Genomic DNA, 24,959 nt, shown 5'->3' on the forward strand with positions numbered 1-24,959 from the left:
GGTTTGCTTTCTCACAGTGACATAGTTTAGCATTCTGAAACTATTTTAAGTGTATTATATGATTCAGCAATCAAATAAATAATTTGTGGATAGTAAGAACCAAGTTTTTCACCGTCATGGAAGGGAATTATAAACATGGAAAGGGAGAAAGCTAGAATGAACCTTGTGGTATTGGAGGCATCAATATGAATAAAAATCAGCTTTTAACATGTTTGTCTATATATATACACACAGATATGAATAGATGTCTGTGTATATACACATATGTGCACGTGTGTGCATGTGTCTATATTAATGCATGTATGCAGATGCAAGGACACTATACATTTTCTAGCTCTGTCTGCTGAAGCAATGACACATGAGTAGCAATAAGCACATCTAGCACCCAGACCTTGGCTTCTAAAGACCACTCTCCATTAAAAGGAAACAGAGTTCCTTAGAGAAGTGGTTGATTCCAGGTCTGGGACTGGAAAAGTACAAGATGAGCCAGGAAAACTTCTAGTCTCTGGTCCGACATGTAAAGAGCTTGGAAATCATCACTCCCATCCTCACAATGAGAAAAAAGCTGAACAAATTGAAAATCAACAACTCTTCTGAAATCCATCAGACCTGAAGTCACTCGGCAAACTGTTGCCCCAAAACCGTAGACAGGTGAATACAGGGAATCACAGTTTACTGGAAGCTGAAGCCCAGAAGCAGCCCACTACTGGAGCCAGCAACACTTAAACTGTTACTGACAACTGCTCCAGTGTGGACAGAAATAAACTTTAGCATATATAGTCAAATGACTTTCAACAAGGGTACCAAGACCATTCAATGGGGAAAGGACAGTCTTTTCAACAAATGGTGTTGGAAAAATTTAACATCCTCACGCAAAAGACTAAAGTTGGATCCTTACCCTACAGCATGTACAGAATTAACTCAAAATGGATGAGACCTAAATGTAAGAGCTAAAACTATAAAATTCTTAAAGCGTAAGGGGAAAACTTCATGACATAGAATTTGGCAATGATTTCTTGGATATGATGGCAAAAGAAACAGATAAACTGGACTACATCAAAATAAAAAACTTCTGTGCATCAAAGGACACAATCGACAGTGAAAAGGCAACCCATGGGATAGGAGAAAATATCTGTAAATGATTTACCTGATAAGAGTTTAATATTGAGAATACATAAAGAACTCCTACAGGGCTTCCCTGGTGGCGCAGTGGTTGAGAGTCCGCCTGCCGATGCAGGGGACACGGGTTCGTGCTCTGGTCCGGGAAGATCCCACATGCCGCGGAGCAGCTGGGCCCATGAGCCATGGCCGCTGAGCCTGCACGGCTGGAGCCTGTGCTCCGCAGCGGGAGAGGCCACAACAGTGAGAGGCCTGCGTACCACAAAAAAAAAAAAAAAAAAAAAAAAAAAAAGAACTCCTACAACTCAACAACAACAAGAAGTAACCCGACTAAAAACTAGGCAAAGGACTTGAATAGACTTTCCTCCAAAGAAGGCATACAAATGGCGAATAAGCACATGAAGATGCTCAAATCAGTAATAATCAGGGAAATGTAAATCAAAACCACAATGAGATATCACTTCACATCCATTAGAATATTATTTAAAAAATTAAAAAATAGGGAATTCGCTGGCAGTCCAGTGGTTAGGACTCAGTGCTTTCACTGCCATGGCCCAGGTTCAATCCGTGGTTGGGGAACTAAGATCCCGCAAGCTGCAGGGCATGGCCAAAAATAAATTAATTAATTAATTTAATTTAATTTTTAAAAACTTAAAAGTAACAAGTGTTGGAGAGGATGTGAAGAAACTGGAACTTTGTGCACTGCTGGTGGGAATGTAAAATGGTGCAACCACTGCAGAAAACAGTATGGTCATACATTCAAAAAATTAAAAACAATTATGATATTATCCAGCAATTCTATTGATACTTCTAAGTGTATGTATATCCAAAAGAATTGAAAGCAAGGTCTCAGATATTTGTATACCCATGTTCATAGCAGCATTATTCACAACAGCTGAAAGGTGCAAGCAACCCAAGTTGCTTGATGGCTGAATGGATAAATAAAATGTAGTCTACACATACAACAGAATATTATTCAGCTTTAAAAAGGAAGGAGGGGCTTCCCTGGTGGCGCAGTGGTTGAGAATCTGCCTGCCAATGCAGGGGACGCGGGTTCAAGCCCTGGTCCAGGAGGATCCCACATGCTGTGGAGCGGCTGGGCCTGTGAGCCACAACTACTGAGCCTGCGCATCTGGTACCTGTGCTCCGCAACAAGAGAGGCCGCGATAGTGAGTGGCCCCCGCTTGCTGCAACTAGAGAAAGCCCTCGCACAGAAACAAAGACGCAACACAGCCAAAAATAAATATAAAAAAAAATAAAACTTTAAAAAAAAAAAAAGGAAGGAGGTTCTGACACATGCTACAACATGGATGAAACTTGAAGACACTAAGTGAAATAAGCCAGACACAAAAGGACAAATATTGTACAATTCCACTATTATATGAGGTACTAGAGTAGTCAGATTCACAGACAGAAAACAGAATGGTGATTACCAGGGGCTAGGGAGAGGGAGGATGGGTAGTTATTGTTTAATGGCTATGGTTTCAGTTGGGATGATGAAAAGTTCTAGAGATGGATGGTGGTGATGGTTTCACAACAATGTGAATATACTTAATTCATTTTGAACTGTAGACCTAAAAAATGTTTAATAATGGTAAATTCTATGTTACGTATATTTTACCACAATAAAAAAAATGGATGACACAGTTTTGAGTTCTTTTTGAACTTGTATGTTGCTGGTACGATAATAAAACAAGCAGTTGGGTAGATTCCAAGTATGAAAACAAACTATACATGGGACTTCCCTGGTGGTCCAGTGGGTAAGACTCTGTGCTTCCAATGCAGGGGGCCCGGGTTTGCTCTCTGGTGGGGGAACTAGCTCCCACATGCATGCCACAACTAAGAGTCTGCATGCCGCAACTAAAAGATCCCACACCTAAGACCCGGCAGAGCCAAAATAAATAAATATTTTTTTTAAAAAAGAAAACAAACTATACAAAACCCAGACACTCCTTGTTTGCATTAGTGGCAGAGAAACTTAAAATAATTTAAGTATTTAATTACTCATAGCCAATAAAAAGTTACTTTCTTTTTTCATTCAGGATTTATTGAGCATATAAGATGCACTCGGCTAGGAAGTGGGAATACAACAGTTGTGTTGCTGTGAGCATGCACATACACCCAGAGCCTAAGAGGCCAGGTGCTACTAGTCAGACACAAAATCAGGTGACACAATGATAAAGTTTAGGCATTTTATGACGTATTGAAAAACTTCTAGCTGGAGAGAGAAGGTTCACTCTTGCAGTCCTCACATTTTGCATTCCTAAAGCTGTAATTCTTCTTTACAGAAGTTACTATGTTGCTTTTCCCAACTGTTCTGCATCTATTCCAGAATGGCATTTAAACCATTGTTTTGTCTACTTTCTTATAGGCAACCAGGCTTACTAAATATTATTTGTGGGGCACAAAGCTCCAAGTGTTTGGCTCCACCCCCAAACTACCTTGCAATACTAAACAACATGGTGACAATTTAGTAAATGACTACACAATTACTTTGAACAATAGGGATAAACATCTATTTACTTTCACTGAAATTTAACTTAAGAATGAAACAGTTCTGAGGAAGGAAAAAAAAGAAGAAAAGCAGAATAATCTTTACTCTGTGGGTTGTAAGTTAAACCTAAGATAGCAACTCTCTTGAGAACTGGTAAGGTCTGTGAAATTCCAAAGGGCTATAGTCTTTAAGTTCTCCCAAAAAAATTACAAATCATGTTTTCTGACACCAAACTGATTTGAATCTCCTCCTCCTTTCTTTCTTTATGAGCATTTATATTTACCTTCTTACTCACCAGCATCTCCTATCTTTTACCTTCTACTTGTTCCTTTCTCTCTGCCTTTAAACTAAAATGAATTTCCTTAATCTTGAAAAATCTTTAACTGAGATGGCCTCCCTTCCACATATTCTCACCTCTTGTCACTATCACACTTCTGAAATAGACTAATATAGTTTCAAATAGTCCAAATCTGGGTTCTACAGAACCTGTTCTATCTCTGTTTTACAAAAACCCATGCTCTTTTCTCAGTCATTAATCTTAACTGTGTTATTTACCCTAGTGATTACTACTACCTCCTTTCAAATGTCCCTTTCCTTGGTTCCCACAACTAAAATTTTCCTCCTTGGCCTCCACAATTAAAAACTCTTCTAAATCTTCTTTTAAGTCTCAACCATTCCTTCTATTCCCTGTAATTCCCTCAACAAGCTTCTTTCCAACCTTCAATTGTGAGCATTCCCCAGGGCTCAGTCCTTGGAATCATACTCTTCTATTTATACATTCTTTAAGAGGGCTCAACCATTTTCATACCTCCAACTACAGCCTTTTAAGCTGAATGACTAAAATTTAGATTCAGTTCAAGATCTAGTTCCAAATTTACACCCTCTTACTGGAAATTGCTTGATATGCCTGTCTGTCACTTCAAATTCAACACAAGCTAAGAACTATATATTTTTGGAGGGAGCCTAACAGATAAACTTTAACCTCTCTTCACTTGGTTAAATTCTACTGTTCCTTCAGCTCAGCCAACGTCTTCTCAGGAAAATATTTCCTGACTCTCTGATTAGCCAAATGTCCACATAGATCTCTTTCAAAGCATTTATTGTAGCTATAATTTTCCATTTATTTTGCGATTCTTTTTTTTTTTTTTTTTTTTATTTTGCGATTCTTTAATGGCTATCTCCTCCACTAGATGGAAAGCCCCATGAGAACAAGGATCATGCCTTTTAGGAGTAGGAGATGAGTGGTATGATAATCTCCATATTCCCAATACCTACCATTAAGTTTCAGACATGTAGTAAATAACAGTTATCCAAAATCTGGCAAATGAATGAACAAAAGCACTCAAGTTTTCCTAAGTAATGAGGCTCCCTTCAATCCCATTGCCATCTCCATTGCTACTAGTCCACTGTGGTCCACAGTTTAATTACAAAAGCAGCTTATTCAGTGAGTTCCTTCAGATCTTCCTTACTTCAATCCACACTGCTACAAAAATAATTTCCCCCCCAAAAATAATAATAATAATTTCCCTAACTAATTTGCCATGCCATTCTCCTACCCAATAATATTCAGTGACTTCCCATTTCCCTCAAAAACAAATCTAAGCTAATGCAGACATTTCACTAAAGAGCTCAATTTGCCAAGAACAACTAATGTCAGCTGCTCAGGGCAGTTCTCCCATTGGCCGTGGCATTGAAAAACAATGACTAATTCTTCTCTTTGACTCTCCTTTATTTTAAGTTCCTTGCAGACCTCCACCAGCATTATTACCTTGAAAATGTTACTATTAATTGCATCACAAAGGCCTAACATTAAGTAACCAAGTTTTGCTGACAAAACATTTACAAACTATCTCTTAGGGTGTTTCTTACAAGTATGATTAATATTATTATTTATAACACTGTTATCAAGTAGAGTTTCAGACAGCTGCATTTTATAAATTTGTCCTTAAATTCCAATGCTCACAGATTCAAAATTCTAAATAAAATTATGGCAAATTAATTTAGCTATCTAAAATAACAGATGAACTCTGGTTCAACATTAGGAAAAAAATCTGTTAAAAAAATATAGCCCATTAAGAAACTTCAAGTTTCTTTTTCAAGGGATAGTTTCTGTACAAAATAGAATTTACAAAATATATACCTAAAAATAAGAAAAAAATTCAACTATAATGTGTTATCATGCTATGATACTAATGAAATTTAATAGTATGTAATACAATCAAGTGGCTTAGTTTTTCTTATTTAAGTCCAATCATTTAAACTGGGTTTTCTAAAGGTAAGTATAAGACAGATTATTCATATCATTTATAGTAAGAGCCACACAGAACAAAATATTAACAAGCTTTCAAAAGATTCTTTATTTTCAAAACACATATAACACTTCTAAGTGATTTAATCCCATGTCTGCAGAGTTTTATGCATGCTTCAATACAAAGAACTTCCTGAACTGAAAAACTGTATTATTAAAGTTAGAGTACCTCTGAATTAGAAAAAGCATAGACAGAACAAGATGGTGGACGACAGAGACAAGGAAGGCACAGAGAGATCAGAACAATTATCAGGTCACTAGGATGCTGCCCTAGTGAAGGAGAGCTACATGATCTGATTGCAGACGTAGAGGAAGAAGAATCCACTGGATACACTGAATTTGAAAAATTTCTTCCTGATGACTGAAGTACTACTGGAAAGAAGATACAGACCAATTCCCAAAGATCTACTTCTTCAAGCTTTTGAGGTATTAGATCCAGCTAAACATGGGTTTCTTTCTAAGGAAGAACTGATTAACTATATGACTGAAGAAGGTCAGCCTTTTTCTCAGGAGGAAATGGAAGAAATGTCTGCTGCAATTGATCCAGAATCAAATTCATTACAAGGACTATATAACAATGATGGTGATAGATGAAAATTAAACACTCTAAAGACTTCATTTCTGGGCTTCCCTGATGGCGCAGTGGTTGAGAGTCCGCCTGCCGATGCAGGGGACATGGGTTCGTGCCCCGGTCCGGGAAGATCCCACATGCCGCGGAGCATCTGGGCCCGTGAGCCATGGCTGCTGAGCCTGCGCGTCCGGAGCCTGTGCTCCGCAACGGGAGAGGCCACAACAGTGAGAGGCCCGCGTACCGCAAAAAAAAAAAAAAAAAAAAAAAAAAAAATCTAAAGACTTCATTTCTTTCTTTCTTTTCTTTTTTTTTTTTTTAATATTTATCTATTTATTTTTGGTTGCACTGGGTCTTAGTTGCAGCATGCGGGATCTAGTTTCCCAACCAGGGGTCGAACCCAAGCCCCCTGCACTGGGAGCGCAGAGTCTTACCCACTGGACCACCAGGGAAGTCTCTCTAAAGACTTCATTTCTAACTGAAAGGATAATTTTGAGAATTGCTTGTCCTTATACATATTCCTGTAAGCACAGCTTTAGTCACATCCAAGTTTTGGTATGTAATATTTTTATTATCATTCAGTTCAAATTATTTCCTAACTCCAATTGTGATTTGTTTTTTGGGGGGTTACTTAGAAGTAGTGTATTTTATAACTTCTAGTTACTTTTTTGTTACTGATTTGTAGCTTAACTACAAGTCAAGAAACACACTTTGTATAATTTTAAAACTTTGAAATTTGTTAAAATTTGCCTTATAGCACAATATGGTCAGTTTTAAAAATGTTCCAAGTGTGCTTGAAAATAATTTGTAATTTAAAGTTTTGGAGTATAATGACTATATATCTGCTTGTTGAATCAAATTTGCTGCTCATGTTATTTAAGTTTCTTATATCCTTACTAATTTTTTGGGGTGGGTGTCTCCTGGTTCTGAAAGCAGTATCCTCTATCAGTGAATGACAGCAGTATGTTAAATCTCCTATTATGATAGTGAATTTCGCTATTTTTTCCTTGTAGCTCTGTTGCTCTATATAAGTTGAAGTTAAGTACATACAAATTTAAAACTTCCTGGTAAATTGGACTTGTTGATATGAAGTGCCCTTGTTTATTTCTAGTAATGCTTTTGCTTTCAAGTCTACTATATCTGTTATTATATAATTTCTTTTTGGTTTATATTTGCACAGTATATCTTTTCCAATTCTTTTACTTTCAACCTTTTTGTACCATTATGTTTTACTTTTTTAATAAATTTTTAAAAATTAAAAAAAAGAAAAACAATCTTTTAACCTTATATTTATATAGGAATATATTAACAGAAGTGTTCCAAAATTGTATGAAATTCCTGAAATTCTAAGATGCCCTGATATAATGTTATCAGTCCTAATTTAACAATTTATGTCACAGAAATAAGCAGATCTGTTTGCTAATCCCATTATAATGATCTCTCATTAGGTCTTTAATAATAAACATTTTCAGGAGGGAGGGACAAACTGGGAGATTGGGATTCACATATACACATTACTATACAGAAAACAGATAACTAATAAGAACCTGTGGTACTCTACTCAATACTCTGTAATGGCCTGTATGGGAAAAGAATCTTAAAAAAAAAAAGGTGGATATATGTAACTGATTCACTTTGCTGTACACCTGAAATGAACCCATTCTGTAAATCAAGTATATTCCAAAAAAATTTTTTAAAAAAAGTATTGCTTGTCCTTAATTTCACACTTTATCTTATAATTCCTACATATGCTAATTAATGCCTTGTGACAACAATTTCAAAATACTTTGTTTTTTAAAGGTGATCATAACAGTTTAAAACAAATTTATTTAGTATGTCTAGCCTTATGGAGTGACAAATTGCTAATTATTTTTAAACTATTCTTAAAATATTAAAAAAAAAGAAAAGAAAAAGCATGGGGCTTCCTTGGTGGCACAGTGGTTAAGAATCTGCCTGCCAACACAGGGGACATGGGTTCGAGCCCTGGTCTGGGAGGATCCCACATGCCGCAGAGCAACTGGGCCCGTGCGCCACAACTACTGAGCCTGCGCTCTAGGGTCTGCAAGCCACAACTATAGAAGCCCGTGCACCCTAGAGCCCGTGCTCCACAACAAGAGAAGCCATCACAATGAGAAGCCCGCGCACTGCAACAAAGAGTGTCTCCCGCTCACCGCAACTAGAGAAAGCCCGCGCGCAACAGACCCAACACAGCCAAAAAAAAAAACAAACTTAAATGACCTCTTGGCAAAAAGCAGTCATTACAAATACCAACAACATTTTAACATATAGCCAATCATATTAAATTGACTCTTAGAAAGCTCCAGCTGACAGCCATCTTCTGAATCCAGGAAATATAGTCACTGCACACAGCAAGAATAAACCTATGTCCAGACTTTAGCATGTCAATGGAAGTGATTTATTATCACAAAAGACTGAGCTCTAAATCATCCAGTGGAGAAAAATAATGGAATTTTTTAAAAAGCACACTAAACATACACATCAAAAGGTTGACAACATCCTACACAGGTTATTATTATAACTAAATTATTAAACAACTATTTTGGATGATGGAGGATACTAGCTCAGAGGAACAAATACTCTGCGCTTTTGCTACACTCTACTTGCTACGTTCTAATTAATCTAAAAAATGAACCTATTATTATCTCAATATAATCTATAAATCACCATTGCATGGCATCGTTAAACTCAGCAAAAGTTCCAACATGTATCAGTTTGAAATGCCATGCCATGTTGCAGGGTCAGCCATTGAGGAGACAGCTCAATTTCCCAAGCTTGGTATATCTTGAATCATCTGGAATTCCTTTTAGGTTACATAAACTTATAATAATGGAAAGGCCAGATCTAGAAAAAGATGACCGTGAAAATAAACATCTTCAGAAACTGAGGAAAAAAGCAAAGTCTAAGGATTTTGGCTCATCATAGCAGAATGAGCAGACCTGCTTCAGAAAAAGACACTGGTTTTCCCAACCACCTTGAGGAGGAAAAAAAAAGACTAACACAAAATAAATGCAGTTGTTTTTGACTAAGATATAATTTCTCTTTTCTTTCTTTTTTTTTTAAAGTTCTGGCAGTAGGAGAGTGTTTTGTTTTTATTAAGCCCAAGAAAAGCTATGAACTAAAACTGACTTGGAATACAATTTTTTCATATAGCTTACAGTAAATGTTTAAAACGTTATTTATGTGATAAAGCAAGTAGAGCAAATTGTTAATGGTAAAATTTTAGTGGTCGGGTATATGGGTGATCAATGTATGATTTTTTAAAACTGTTCTGTATCTTTGAAATTTTCCATAATAAAATGAGGGCTAAAACTAAATCTACCTCTTAGAGTAACAGTGGTGATTAAATAAGACTATGTATACAAGCACATAGCAGTTGCCCAATAAATGTTAATCTACTTCCTCATCTCTTTCGAACAAAGTCACTTATCCAAAGAATGAGCTGCCACAGAACTCAAGAACTTCAGGTTCTAGCAATATATATGTTCAGAAATTGAAAAGTCTTCAACAATAAACATGAAGTTCTTTCAAAGGCATAGATGAATTCAGGAGAAAGAGGAATCCCCTAGGTGCCAGGAAAAGGAGGGAGGGAGGATTAAAAGCCATGGCACCAGAAGCAGAGGAAGGAAGAAGGGGGACTGTTCCATTAACCTAGGGCTTGGGGCTTAATGCCAGGCATAGGACACAAGGTCTTGACCCTTAGCAAGTATAAAACTGGAACTGAGATCACTACACAAGGCTGAAACTGCTTCCATACTTTAAATCAAAGAGATCATAACACTGAAAACTGATCACATGGAAGTATTTCCACACATTTAGAGCAAAGAAAAATCTGATTGCTTATAAACAACTGTCATCTTCCTAGAGAAAATGGGAAGGAACATAACTGCTTGATATGACAAATAAAAGGCTGGCACATGAACTTGACCTGACTTGCCCAGATAACTGTGATACAACTTGTTAGTTGTCTTGCTAGCATTTTGTGCTCCCCTTTTCATAGTGGGGAGCTGTCACTAGAAGTGCATTACCCAGTCCCCTGTGTATCTAGGTGCTGCATGTGAAGAGTTCTCACCTGTGGAATGTGAACAAAAGAGTTGATCACCTCGAGGCCAGGGCTTTTAAGAACTTGTGGTTGGGGGACTTCCCTGCTGGTGCAGTAGTTAAGAATCCGCCTGCCAATGCAGGGAACACGGGTTCGAGCCCTGGTCCAGGAAGATCCCACATGCCGCGAAGCAGCTAAGCCCATGAGCCACAACTACTGAAGCCCACATGCCTAGAGCCCGTGCTCCACTACAAGAGAAGCCACCGCAATGAGAAATGAAAAGCCTGAGCACCGCAGTGAAGAGTAGCCCCCGCTCGCCACAACTAGAGAAAGCTCACGTGCACCATCGAAGACCCAACGCAGCCAAAAATATTAAAAAAAAAGTACTTGTGGTTGAATTTTATGGTATGTGAATTATATGGAAGGAAGGGTAATAAGGACTTAAAAAAAAAAAAAAAAGCAGCAGGCAGGGTTTCTAATTCTCTTGTCTGCCTGAAAGCGGAAGACTCTAAAGCCCTAGGAAATAAGACTACAAGCTGGGAGGAACCAGGGTCTCCCGATCACCAGATGGCTGACAGTCTTTCACAAATTCTCTTGCGCTAAGCCACTGGTAGTTTTGGGTTTGGTATGGCAGTTAGTTTTGCCCTGAATAATACATTAAGGAAATCTTTTATCTTCTGAGTTCGTGAAAGGCTTGGCTCAGCCCAGTTACAAACAAGCTGACCTTGGCACAAAATGAAATTATACCTGTGGAACTCTCATACTAAGATAGTTTAGTCAACATGAGCAATGGGAAAAAAAAGGTCTTTATCTTAATTAAAAAAAAAAAAAGTTAAACGGGTAACACATACATACAGCTCAAATATTTTTTTAAAAAATCAAAAATATAGGGAATTCCCTGGTGGTCAGTGGTTAGGACTCGGCACTTCCACTGCCGTGGGCCTGGGTTCAATCCCTGGTTGGGGAACTACGATCCCACAAGCCGCACGGTGCAGCCAAAAAGAAAAAAAATCAAAAATATTAAGAATAGAGTGGAAAGTTTCCCACCCATTTTTATCCTCCATTAGCCTTAATTTCTTCTGTACCCTTCTGGAGTATTCTAATGCAAATACAAGCAAATATTAATAAATACTATTCTTATTTTTCCCCTTTGATTGTAAAAAAGGTAGTATACTATACAAAGTGGTAACTTTACTTTCTTAATTTAGTCACAGATCTTGGAGCTCTTTCCATACCTGACATAAAGAGTTTCTTTTCCACAGTAATACAATAGTTCACTGTATTGATGCACAATAAATTTATTTAATCACTTCCTTATTGAAGGGCGTTAGGTTGCTTCCAATTGTTTGCTATTACCAAAAAAAAAAAAAAAAAACTTCAATTAAATACCTCCTACACACTGATCATACTGTTATGTATAAATTTTCAGAAGTAGGATTGTTACCGCAAAAGACAGATATATACATTTACAATTTTAATAAATAATGCTTAATCTCCTTTTCTAACAAATTCTTCTATTCATTTCCATTTGATAGGTCAGAAGTTAAACTTCAAGGGATGGTGATTTCTACTTCTGCTCACAAAGGATTAATTACCACAGAAATTGCCCCCGTAGTAATTAACAACCAGACAAAATATATGAAATAATTTTCAGTCACTGGACAACAGGCAGCATAAGCCTATGATCCCTGAGAGAAGTGAAACAATGTGAGCCTGATGATCACCCCATCTTACTGCCAGGAGGTGGTTTCTAGGCTGCAGCACAGGGAGGAGGAACCCAAACAGACTCTAGTGTACTTGCTGAGTAGAGGAGAGAAATCAAAGTTCAGGGGATCCAAGGTGGCCAGAATTTGCAAGACAGAGAGAGTAATGGAAAGGAGAGCTGTACAAAGAACACAGGAGATCTTCAGAGGGATCGCCCTGAGTCAAGTCCTATCCTATGTGTATGCAGTGGGAAACGAAACACTGAAAAGGAAATACGCCAAATGATTCTTGAAGCTGACAAGGCAGGGAGTAGTTCATTCCCACCAACCAGGAAGGAGAGACCTCACATAACTTGGGACATTGGGTAGAGTCCCAGAAGAGTCACATCTCAGCAGTAGAATTAAAGTAGACATAGACTAAAGGCTGCTCTGGACTTGCCCTAACAAAGTTTAAAAGCAAGCCTCAAAAGGATCAAACTGATCTCCATGTAACCTGTGTGCCAGACAAAATCTAACACTCTTTAAGGGAATTCGACCAAATTCAGCAAAGATGTAAAATGCACAATGACCAACACCCAATTAAAAAAATCACCACACATGCAAAGAAGTAGGAATGTGAAAAAAAAAAAAAAAAAAAAAGAAGTAGGAATGTGACCACCAGAAGAAAAATTAATCAGTGGAAAAAGACCAAGAAATGACAGATGATGGAATTAGCAGATGAGGACCTTTTTAAAACAGCTATTACAAATGCATTCAAGGTTGTAAAGGAAAATATGAACATAACGAAGAGAGAAATGGAGTATGTATGTAAGATCCAAATCAAACTTCTACAGATGAAAAATAGAGTATCTAAAACAAAAGATATACTGGACAGATGGCACTAACAGCAGACTGGAAACCACAGAAGAAAAGACCTATGAACCTAAAAATACAGCAATAGTAATAATCCAAAATGAAACAGAGGGGAAAAAAAAAACCCAACCCCACTGCTGGGGGGGAGAGGAGGGTGAAGAAAAGAGCCTCACGATTGTGAGACGATAGCAAGCAATTTAACCTGTGTAAGATTAGCGCCCAGGAGAGGAGAACAGAAAAATTATTTTAAGAAACAGGGGCACACAGTATGTGTTCAAATATTTGTTGGCAGATTTAAATAAAAATGGGCTATAAAAATACATTTTAAAATATGAAAATATATCATTTATGTAAATGTGAAAATTATCAGAGAAGCAATGTGGTAACACGGAAAAACAGAGGCTTTAAATTTAAAAAGGCTTGAGTTGGCGTCTAAGCTCTGTTTCTTAATACTTACAAGACTTGGACAAATCACAATCCACCTGATTCTTGTGGTTTTTCTGTCTGTAAAATACGGCTGATATCTGTCCTATCTACCACATACCATTATCAAGAACTGCAAATGAGATTTAAAGGGTTCCATAAACTAAATGTTAGCTAGCAACTTAACTCAGAGTAACTAAATATTTAGGGAGAAGGTTGTTAGGTCAATACTCAAGTTTTAAAAAGCAAGTATATTTGGTGAGTTCTTCCCTGACATTTATACCTGGTTCCACATTTCCCCTATTGTAAGAGAGGTAAGAAAAGTTTTTCAGAATACATTATTTTTTAAGAAACAAAACTCTCATGTCACCTTCTTTTAATGCCAAATAATCATCTTGCTTATTAATTAACCCCTACAGTGAGTGCTCAGTAAATATTTCACAAATGAATGAGTAAAAATATAAAACAATCTACAATGGTTCTCTTCTTTTGGTCCTAGGGGCAGATAAGTCAAATGAGAAGCTGGGAAAAAAATTTCAGGAAGACTCCCAAGGTGAAAGCCCTACACTAAAATGACTAAATTTCTCCTGTCTCTAGAGTTTAAGATGATACAAAAGGAAACAATGATATTGCTACAGAAGCATATACTGCTTACTCAAAATCTGAGCAAGATGAACAACAGACTGAACCATATGAAACTGCTTTTTATAAATCAAATATGATCAAACATTAGTAATTCTTATGGTTCCGTCTGCTAGTAAAAACAAGCCAGAAAACAATGCTTAAAGGAGAACTGGCAGGGGCAGTGGACTGTGCAAAGGGAAAGGTAATGAGCAACAGTCTGGGGCAGAAACTTCTCAAATCACTGAATATAAAATCTTTGCCAACAAAATATTTACATAAAAACTCAACAGCTGTAACTGGCACTCTCTGGAAGCCAATACCATTAAACAACTTGGGGGAAAGGTAGTGATCAGTAGGATATCATGTAGGGAGCTAGTGGGAAGCAGAGCTGGAGAATGGAGAAGCAGCCTGAGACCATGGACTAAAGAATGTGAATTTGTTTCCAAAAGAGGAAGGGAACCATACCAATCTCATCTTCCCCTTTCACTGCTCTAATTTCTCCTGTTTCAGATGATACTTTCAAGTTGAAAATCAATACACAATCGTATAAATTCTTGAAACTTCTTATAATGATTTAAAAGAAAACCAACAACTCTACACGCTAAAAGCTTTTATCTATACACACGTCAGTCAGGTCCTAACCTAGCAAATCAGAGTTTGAATAAGAGATCGTGGATTTTTTTTTGCTACACCATGTGGCATGTGGGATCTTAGTTCGACCAGGGATTGAACCCGTGCCCCCTGCATTGGGAGCGCGAAGTCTTAACCACTGGACCCCAGGGAAGTCCCGAGATTGTGGAATTTTGCCTATTTCAAAACTATTCAAAACTAACTCTACTACCTAATTACCTCAGAAAGAAGGCTTACATACTGAGAATATTTTGTGCTGTCCTTAATGTATGATTATGTATTTATACCTCAATATAGACTGTTTCATAGGCCAGAAAATGTTCCCACCGTAGCAACATAAAAGTCCTTACACATTACTTTCCCTCTGAAAAGTTGACAACTTTCAGGAAAATTTAAGTGATTTTTATATCTATCTGGTTTTACAAAGGGCAAAAAGATAACAATCAATGCCTTCTGTTTCTCAGCTGATAAAAGTCATTCCATTCTACAGAGGGAGAATGTTATAAGCAACACAGTCTTCAGAAATAGAAGAGCTAATTTTTTCCCTCTTATATCAAAGAACAGAGATTTCCTTTGTCTGATAGGCAGTATATTCCAAATTTAGGCATCATTTAGGCCAAGAGAATGAAGAACATTTGGTAGAACTGAGTTCCTTTACCCAGAGAATTCAGTCCTTTGCACTCCACAACCTCAAAGTGTACACATTTTAAATACCTGGTAAAGACTCTATAAAAAGTTTTTTTGTTTTTTTTTAAATACTACCTTTATTATTTGTTTTTTAATAAATTTTTATTTTTGGCTGCCTTGGGTCTTTGTTGCTGCGCGCGGGCTTTTCTCTAGTTGTGGTGAGCGGGGGCTACTCTTCGTTGCAGTTCCTGGGCTTCTCACTGGGTGGCTTCTCTTGTTGCAGAGCACGGGCTCTAGGCACACGAACTTCAGTAGTTGTGGCACTTGGACTCAGCAGTTGTGGCTCGCAGGCTCTAGAGCACAGGCCCAGTAGTTGTGGTGCATGGGCTTAGTTGCTCCGCAACATGTGGGATCTTTCCGGACCAGGGCTCGAACCTGTGTCCCCTGCACTGGCAGGCGGATTCTTAACCACTGCGCCACGAGGGAAGTCCTATAAAAAGTTTTTGACCTTACTACTCTTCAAGTTCAACTACAGCTTTCTTGAAGAAGCCTTGGAAGGATTATAATAAAAGGTGTGGCACATTACAATTTACTTCAGATTTCTCTTAAGACAGTGAACATAAAGCCAATCTTGAAGGACGTCATCTGCAACAACAAAGGGCAGAAAGACCACTGATGGGCAACTGCAATTTGATGGATGCTCTATATATTTAAATTATTTTCATCCTCTTCATAACCCTGTGGGAGTGGTTTCATACATCAATTTTACACATAAGGAAAGTGAAGGCTGAAGAGATAAATCTGTCCAAGGTCACAGTAAGTGGTAAGTGAGCTAGGATTTGAATCCAGGACTGCAGTTCCAGAGCCCACTCTTTACCACTCACCACACTGCTCCTCCTATGATGAGCTCCACATGACTATAGGACCTTATCTCTGCTGATTATTTCATGTGCAACAAGTATGCGCAGTAGATGGCATTAATTAACAAATGGCAGGCTTTGTGCATGATTAAAACTCTCCATTGCATTCCCTTCTCCCTCCTTGAAGTTTTTGTTCACTTTATGTTTATCACATTACGGAGCTGATTTGGCCAGCATAGGAACTTTGGGAATTCTGTTAAGTGACTTGCAGTCTGTCTTTCTATGTTAACTTAAATTACAACTGAAACCTTCCTAGACATCAGAGCATTTTCTTTAAACATGATTTTTTTCTTTCATTTTTTTTTTTTTTTTGGCAACTCTGCATTTGAATTGATTTATAACATACGCACATTCTCCTGGTTAGTTTCTCTCACATATCATTTCACTTCACTGTTTATCTTCCTTGTGATTTTAACTATACATCACATTTGTTTTTTTTTTTTTTAAGGAACACAAAAATGTTTTAAGAGTTTGTTCTTTGTTCTGTTCTACAAGGATACAGATCCAGGAATTCAACCAAGTACCCATCTTCACTATGATTCCCCCAGTATAGAGTTATAATGTTATTCAAGGCTTCAATAGGAGAATTTATAGGTACTGTAAACACCACGCAGTCGATCTAACATAATATTCTAATTTCAGTAAAATTATTAAAACAGAATGAAAATAAATGTCTGTTTCTCTTAATTCATTGTTTTTAGATTCCAGTCCACACTCTTGTTCCTCCACACTCTATTTTAATGCAGATACAAGGGTTAGTACTGGCACAGTTCTGAGGGCCATCACTTGACGTTCTTTCTTAAGTTTTAAATATATCTAACTCAATCAAATAAAGATGAGTCACTTGCTGGCTTCCAGTTTTATGAGTTCAGCTCCTCTTAATCTGAAGGAGCTACTGTACCCCTTTACAACTTATAAAGTCGGCATGAGGAAAATGACATCCATCTATTAACCAGGCATTTTAAGGTGGCTAAATTAAGAATTTCATGATATGAACATCAATTTAAGACTGAAAAGCAGTGAAGAGTTTTTTTCTGATTCTCCCAACCATTTCCTGTACCGTATGCGCATAGCATTTAATTTATCCTTCTCTTAAGGTACTTACTACTTTATAACTTGTATTATAGTTTTAATAAAGATACCTTTTTCTTCTTCCAGATCAGTGCTGTCCAACAGAAATATAATGGAAGCCACATATATTATTTTATGTCTTCTAGTAGTCACATTAAAAAATAAAAAGTAAAACTGGCTTTAATAATGTTTTTAACCCAACATATCCAAAATATTATCATTCAAACATGTAATCAATATAAAAACTGAGACGGGAATTCCCTGGCAGTACAGTGGTTGGGACTCTGTGCTTTCACTGTTGAGGTCCTCGTTTCGATTGCTGGTGGGGGAACTAGGATCCTGCAAGCTGTGCAGCGCACCCCTACCCCCTCCAAAAAAATTGAGATAGTTTACCTTCCTGTGTGTTCTAAGTCTTTAAAATCAAGTGTGCATTTTGCACTTACAGCACATCTCAACTCAGACTACTCATTTCAACTGCTCAGTAGCAACATATATAGCTGGTGACTACCACAGGCATAGGCGGAGGGGGAAAGAGCCATTTTACAGTTGGACAGACTTGCTTTCAAATATCAATTCCACTACTTACTGGCCCTGAGGGAGTTCGCTCATTTAAAAAATAGTAATAATTAAAATAATACTAATGATATATCTCTCATAGGATTAAATGAGATATAACACCTAGAGAACATCTGGCCCCTTAGGGCAGGGCACACAAAAAGCCCTCGATAAATGCTAGCTATAATCAATATTTGTAACCTTTAACACTAAGCACAGTGTCTTGTACACAGTACTTATTCAATAAATGTTTGCTGAAGGAAGAAAAATTAATTTGCATGACATCCTACAAGCCATTTTAACTGCTTCTTTTTAAAATACCACATACATTTCTCATATAAGCAGGAGAAGTTTTTTGGGAGGATTGTTGCTGATGAAATTTGTTTTGAATACATTAGGAGAAATGTATCATCTTATCTCTTGGACTGATCGAGTATTTTATTTTCTTCCAAAAGAGCAATGAAATAATTCAGCAACTATATACTGTAAAGCAGTCTTATCAAGAAGCTTCTTAAAAAGTTCCTTCCATAAGTGACAGTGCTATTTTACAGGTAACTCACTTATCTGTGGGAATATTTTTATCTCAGGGATAAAAACACATCCCATTTCTGGGCTTTACTTGGAGAACAAGACAGTGGTGTATGCAAGACCCTTTATAATCTGGACTCTGAAAAAATTCTCAAACTCTCTACTTCAGTACAGTCAGTACAGCCCCCTTAATTTCTCAAAGCATCTTCCCTTTTCACTTGTGCTTATGATTCCCTTGCAATGTTTTGTATTTCTACAGATGACAGGATCACAAAGTACCAGAGCTGGAAGGATCTTAAGCGATAATTCAGTCTTAGAATTTTCCAAAGCATGTACCATAGGTGATAAGCAAGATGATTCCTGGTGGTATGTTAGTACTGCCTACTTTAATGGTAACATATTTTGTTTAACATAAAAAAGAAAAATATAACTAGCACATCAAACTCAAGAACTCATGTATATCTTCACTTACAACAGGGCTAAACTGTCCCTACTTAAGTGTAAAAAAAAGTGGTAAGATTTTTAAGCCAAGAGTAGCAGAGCAGAGTTCCATCCAAGTCTAAATCCTAATTTTGTGCTCTTTTCATTGCCCTAAAGAATTTACTTGTCTGTGTGACACCAAGTGATGAACACTCTCTTATATAACTGTTTCTTGATCACAATCCCATTTATCAAACCAACTGTAAGCAATGGTAGTGTCTTAAAGTACTAGTGTTCTTCCACAATGATAAGTGCATAATAGGGGATCAATAATGCCTTGAGGGGCTTCCCTGGTGGCGCAGTGGTTGAGAGTCCGCCTACGGATGCAGGGGACACGGGTTCGTGCCCCGGTCCGGGAAGATCCCACAAGCCGCGAGGCGGCTGGGCTCGTGAGCCATGGCCGCTGAGCCTGCGTGTCTGGAGCCTGTGCTCCGCAACGGGAGAGGCCACAGCAATGAGAGGCCCGCGAACCGCAAAAAAAAAATGCCTTGATTATGTGGTTAGACTGCTTCCAACCACTGAGAGTCAGCATAGGAGGAAATTCCATATTGGCTCAAACAAAACAATCATAATGTATCCTAAAGCCAAACGATGTTTGGATTAACTGCTGTTTGCATTATTCATTTCACTATTTCACCTGTGAATGAATAAGGAACCAGGAGATGTCACATATATAAGTCCTAGAAACTATAAAATACATACATACAGAGAATATACACAGGGAACAACTCATAAAGGTTAAATAATAGGAATCTTAGAAATTGTAAATTGTACTCTTTCCCAAGCCTCTCATTTAACACATGAGGAAACTGAGACTCGAGTGGTAAACTGACTTGCTCACAGTCATAGAATTAGTTAATGGCAGTGCCAGCTCTAGTCCTAGTTTACTCTTTGTGGTGTTCCATTCATTCAATACAAATAGTAGGGGAATATATCTAAATTCTTCCATTATACCAGTACAAATTCTGCTTAAGGTGAAATGGGATCTGAAAATCTTTTCATGAAGCAGAAACTCTACTTGTAACGGACTCAGACTAGTAATTAAATTAGCTTTGTCTAATAATGCCAGTCTGTCCACCTGAGAAATCGACAATACTCCAATGCAAAGATGCTGCTCCTACCCAGTTGTTCTTGGTAGTGAAGAAAGGAAGATTCTAATTCCAGGTGACTCTTCTCCTTTTGTGTGCACTTATGAACCCCTGGTGTTCTCAACAGCCACATACTAATTTCCATAGCTGCAACCATCCATGGCAAATTAGAAAGAATACAATCTTTGAAGTCAAAGAGAACTTGCTGAATACCACCCCTACAACTTAGGATATAACACTGGATAAATTAGTTCATCTCTCTGAGCCTGTTTCTCAACTAAGATAATAACACTATCCACCTCACAGGATAAATGAGATAATACAGACATTATGGCATACTATCTTAGGATACGTACAGTTAAGAGAAAGGCTAAGAATAGAATAAGAAAATGTTCACCTATGGGTTTGAAAGTAAGTTTACAGTTTGCAATGTTGAAATATTAATTCCTGTTCAATATGTAAAATAGTCCATCTTAAATAAATATTTACAAAGCATTCACTCTGTGCATAGTTTAGAGATAGTGGTCACAAATTTATAACCTGAAACTGATATATCAAGACAAGGTACCAAGAAATTCAGAAAAAATACTCACAATGCTTTCAAATACTAAAAAATAACAATTAGATTCTGGTTTTTTTTTTTAAGTCCTTATCAGAGACTCACATTGAAGTGTTTATAACAGAAATGACAGTGTTTGGAACTTGCTTTAAAATATCCATTCTCCCAACCCCTGTGATTAAAAAAAAAAAAGTGAGGATAGCTGAAGCTGTGTGATGCGTATGTGGGGAGTCATCATACCATTCTATTTGTGTTTATGTTTGAAATTTTCCATATTAGAAAGTTTTTTGTTTCTTTTTTTAAATCAAACAAAAAAAAAAACAGCCTAAGAAAAACTATGCACATCACTAATAAACTTCTAAAGAACCAACATCTCCATCTGAAACTTCTAAACACAAGATACTATTGGTCGGGACTTCCCTGGTGGCACAGTGGTTAAGAATCTGCCTGCCAATGCAGGGGACACAGGTTTGAGCCCTCGTCCAGGAAGATCCCACATGCCGCAGAGCAACGAAGCCTGTGCGCCACAACTACTGAGCATGTGCGCCACAACTACTGAAGACCACGCGCCTAAAGCCCGTGCTCTGCAACAACATAAGCCACCACAATGGAATGTCCGTGCACCGCAATGAAGAGTAGCCCCCGCTCGCCGCAACTAGAGAAAGCCTGCACGCAGCAACGAACACCCAACACAGCCAAAAATAAATAAATAAATCTATTTTAAAAAAAAAAGAAAAAGATACTGTTGGTCATTTCAGCCAAAAATATATAAACTATTTTAAAATTACTCTCAACATAAAGCATGTCTTATCTCTTTATCAAATACTAGACAGTAATACTTTTGGTATTACTTCTCCTCCACCTGGTAGAACAGCCCAGGATGTATTTTTCCTTTTTAGCCTTATACCTTCTAGCTATATATTCTTATGACTAGAACTACTACTAACTACATATACATACACACACACGTAGCCAGGACTACTATCCATCGTTATTGCTAATATACCCACTATGTAACAGGGGACCCGCTGGGTATACTTCACCTTTTAAAAAGTATGACTCAGCTGACAGGGTTAAAAAAAGAATCCCCCACAACATATAACCTTAAAATAGTGGCCAAAAGGAGAAAAAGCTGTGAACTAATCTTAGTCTATGTGCAGTTTTAATATAGTTCACACATAAAATTTTAATTTGGTGGCATATGATGCATTAGACAAACGGAAAGTATCCGCTGAAATTATTTAAAGGTAAGTATAAATACCTTCAAATAGATTCTCTAAGTGAATTAGTACATAACTTTGAACACTAAAGAGAACCTTAAAATATCTGAACTTAAGACTTAACTTACCCACGTTGTTTCAAAATAAAAATGTGGTTTACTATACTACCATTTAAATATTCACATGCTTTGTCTTTTCATAATTCTAATAGCAAGAGCACAGAGAACAATCTTCCCCAAATATGTATCCAAAGGGATAAGAAGCACAAATGTCTACTTTCCTATCAAACTGTCCTACTTACCAAAAAGCACATACAAAACATATTCCACACTTTCACTTCAAATGTGCCTAGCTAGTTTACTTTTTTAATCGTTATGCTCTTTCAAACACATAATTGAGATTTAACTAATTCTCTAAGTGGAATAAAATTTCTTTCTGCTGTCTTTAAAGGAAAAAAAGTAGTTTAAAAATAGCTCCAACTCCTAAAGAATATACACAGCTGTTCATGATACTATTCTTTCAACTTTTATGTATATAAAATTGGAGGAAAATTAATTAAATTGGAAATTTGGAAACCCCTGCCCCCCCACAAACCACCTCTTCCAATTTACATGACACCTTTTCTTTCTCTAGAGCATAAAACGGGCTCCACTAGCTTACTCACCTTCAATCAGTCAACACTATTCACTGAGTCTCAGCACTGAATTAGGTACTCTGAAAAGTTACATAGGAAATACAGGACCTAGTAACTACCTTCAAAGAGTTTAAGTCCCTATAAAGGAAGAAAAATGTAGTTACCAAAAGAATACCCTTGCTGAGAATCTTACAGTCAAAGGTGGAGCAGGGACTACATTTTCAGGCCAGGATCTTTACACTAACTAACGCAAGAAAGATAGTACCTACCAAATTAAAAAGACTCCAAAAGTGGTCAAAGCTAAGTTATTTACAGATTATATATGCTGCTACACACTTCTACATGCATGACAAAGGAAGACTGCTCCTGTGAGTGACTGTTTCCAAATGTCCCTAATGCACGTAAGGAGACATGTATTCCTTGAATGGGCCACTTTTTGCCACTTTCCCTAATAACATCCTGTTTCTACCACAAACTGCTTAACCAAATGTTTGGTCTTCAATATTAGGATCCTAGTTTGAGAGAACAGCATCTATTATATATCCTCGAAGGCCCAATAGAAAATTTCAGGAAGCTTGACAGAATTAAGAATCATAGCTGTTATCGACTAGAAGAGTAGTTGCAGAATAAAGAATAACAAGGGATTATCTTCCTAGTTTTCAAATTGTAGATAAGTCATCTAAGGCCCCACATTTCTGGTGGCTCTAGAAATTTCCCTTCTCGCTGTCTCCTGAGCATGTATATCTTTTCCTCCTGTGAATTACTCTGCGTGGCATACCAGAGCAAATATCACAGGTGGATAAGGGCGAAAAAAACTGCCAAGACTAGCATTTTTCAACAAGCCAGTGGTTTTCCTATGACCATGAACACCTTAGAAAATTCTCTTAACAACTTCCCAAATAAAATTGTATCCAGCGGTGGCTTCATTCTACCTGTCAGCCTTTGGGCCTAATTCTATACACCTAAACCTTACAAAAAAAGTATCCCTACCAGATTTGCTCCCAAACTTTGGTAACTGTCAAAAATGCACTTACGTCTGCAGCATTAAATCCAGAGAAGAAATTCTCTGTTACTTAACTGAATCACATCAAACAACATCAAACCTAGACTGCATTAAAAGGTACTGTTAAAATCATATTCAGACGTCAGAAAGGCAAAGACCCCACAATCCATCTTCAAATACTGCCCCAACTTTTCAAGCTCTGGGACTCTAAATCACTTGGAGTAACAGCTTACACTTGAGATTCATTACAAATTGACCAAAAGAAATGAAGAAGAAGAAGAAGGAAAAAAAAAAGCATATATTACTTTCAGCAGCTGGTAAATAGTAGGAATTTTTGAATTACAAAAGAATAGGGTAAAGACAGTAAATTCGGTTGCTGTCTACAATACATATCAGAATAGAAACAGTTACCTAAACAAACATTATCTACTGCCAATAAACAGCAGGGCATTCTTTAACAGCTGAAGTACGCCAACCATTTTTCATGTTTAAAAGGGTTGCTACAAATTATCCAAGTCGAAACGGATGGCAAAATCCTAAACAGGTTTTCACCGAGGAGCCACCGCGCTTAGAGCATCACACAAAAGACCGGAGCAAATATAAACACGCTCTGGGCCTTCGCCGACTGCAGCCGGGAGCTGGGGTCTGCGTCCCAGACCCCCGCACCCAGAGGTAATGAAAGGTGGGGGTGGGGTCCCCTTCTTGGAACGCGCCGGGGAGCGAGGGGCAGAGAGGGAAGGAGCGAGCGCAGCTCAAAGGAAGCGAGAGAAGCAGCAGACCGTCGTCAGCGGCTTCCAAGGCCGGCGACACCCTCGGGCCCGTAGCAGGCCTGGACCTCCCGGCCCCGTCCTGCCTCCTCACCTCCCTCACGTCCTGCAAGCACTCCAGCACCGCCAGGTTGTTGCTCCAGGTATGCTTGGGACACACACGGGTCACGTCCTCCCTGCAGGACTCTTCCTCCGCCAGCTTCCAGCCCCCGCCAGCCCCGCCAGGCCCTGATCCGCCCCGCCGGGCCGGAGACCCACCCGCCGGGAAAGGCGGCTGCGGCTGCTGAGGTGGCTGTTGCTGCTGCTGCTGCTGCTGGAACTGAGATGACTGAGGCAGCTGGAGCTGACCCCCTAGAGCGCCGCCTCCAGGTTGCCCTCCGAGGGGCAGAAGGTTGGCCCCCGGGCCCTGGCCTGGGCTGTGGCCTCCCTGGCCCTGGAGTTTGTCGGCCCCGGCCGCCGCGAGCAGCAGTAGCTGCAGCGCCGCCGACAAGCGGAACATCCTCCGTACACGTCCACACGCCGCCATCTTGAGTCCGCGGCGAGCTCGACGCACCCGCCGGCGCGGCGTATTTAAATGAGGGGGCGGGGAGTCGGGCGGGGCCCGGCGGGGTCCATCCGATCCCTTCTCCTGCCGGCGCAGACCCGCCAGCTGGGAGCGAAGCCCGGGAGTGGCCGAGCTCTGAATGGCCCACGCCCCGGACCTCGGCGGGCGGGAAAGCTGCGCTC

General features: G+C 38.5%; 1 protein-coding gene across 2 annotated transcripts in view; it reads right to left on the reverse strand.

Moving 5' to 3' along the window:
* The window catches only part of GLG1 (golgi glycoprotein 1), a 153,404-nt gene extending 128,445 nt beyond the window's left edge, over positions 1–24,959 (reverse strand). The window contains exon 1 of one of the 2 annotated variants that reach the window (XM_032611890.1): positions 24,328–24,959. In XM_032611890.1, coding sequence (XP_032467781.1) covers positions 24,328–24,759 — 432 coding nt within the window. In that variant the 5' untranslated portion in view covers positions 24,760–24,959. The remainder of the gene's footprint in view (positions 1–24,327) is intronic. The other variant, XM_032611891.1, reaches the window with a different exon arrangement.

This window comes from Phocoena sinus, chromosome 19 (genome assembly GCF_008692025.1).
Source record: "Phocoena sinus isolate mPhoSin1 chromosome 19, mPhoSin1.pri, whole genome shotgun sequence".
Classification (NCBI taxonomy): Eukaryota; Metazoa; Chordata; class Mammalia; order Artiodactyla; family Phocoenidae; genus Phocoena; species Phocoena sinus.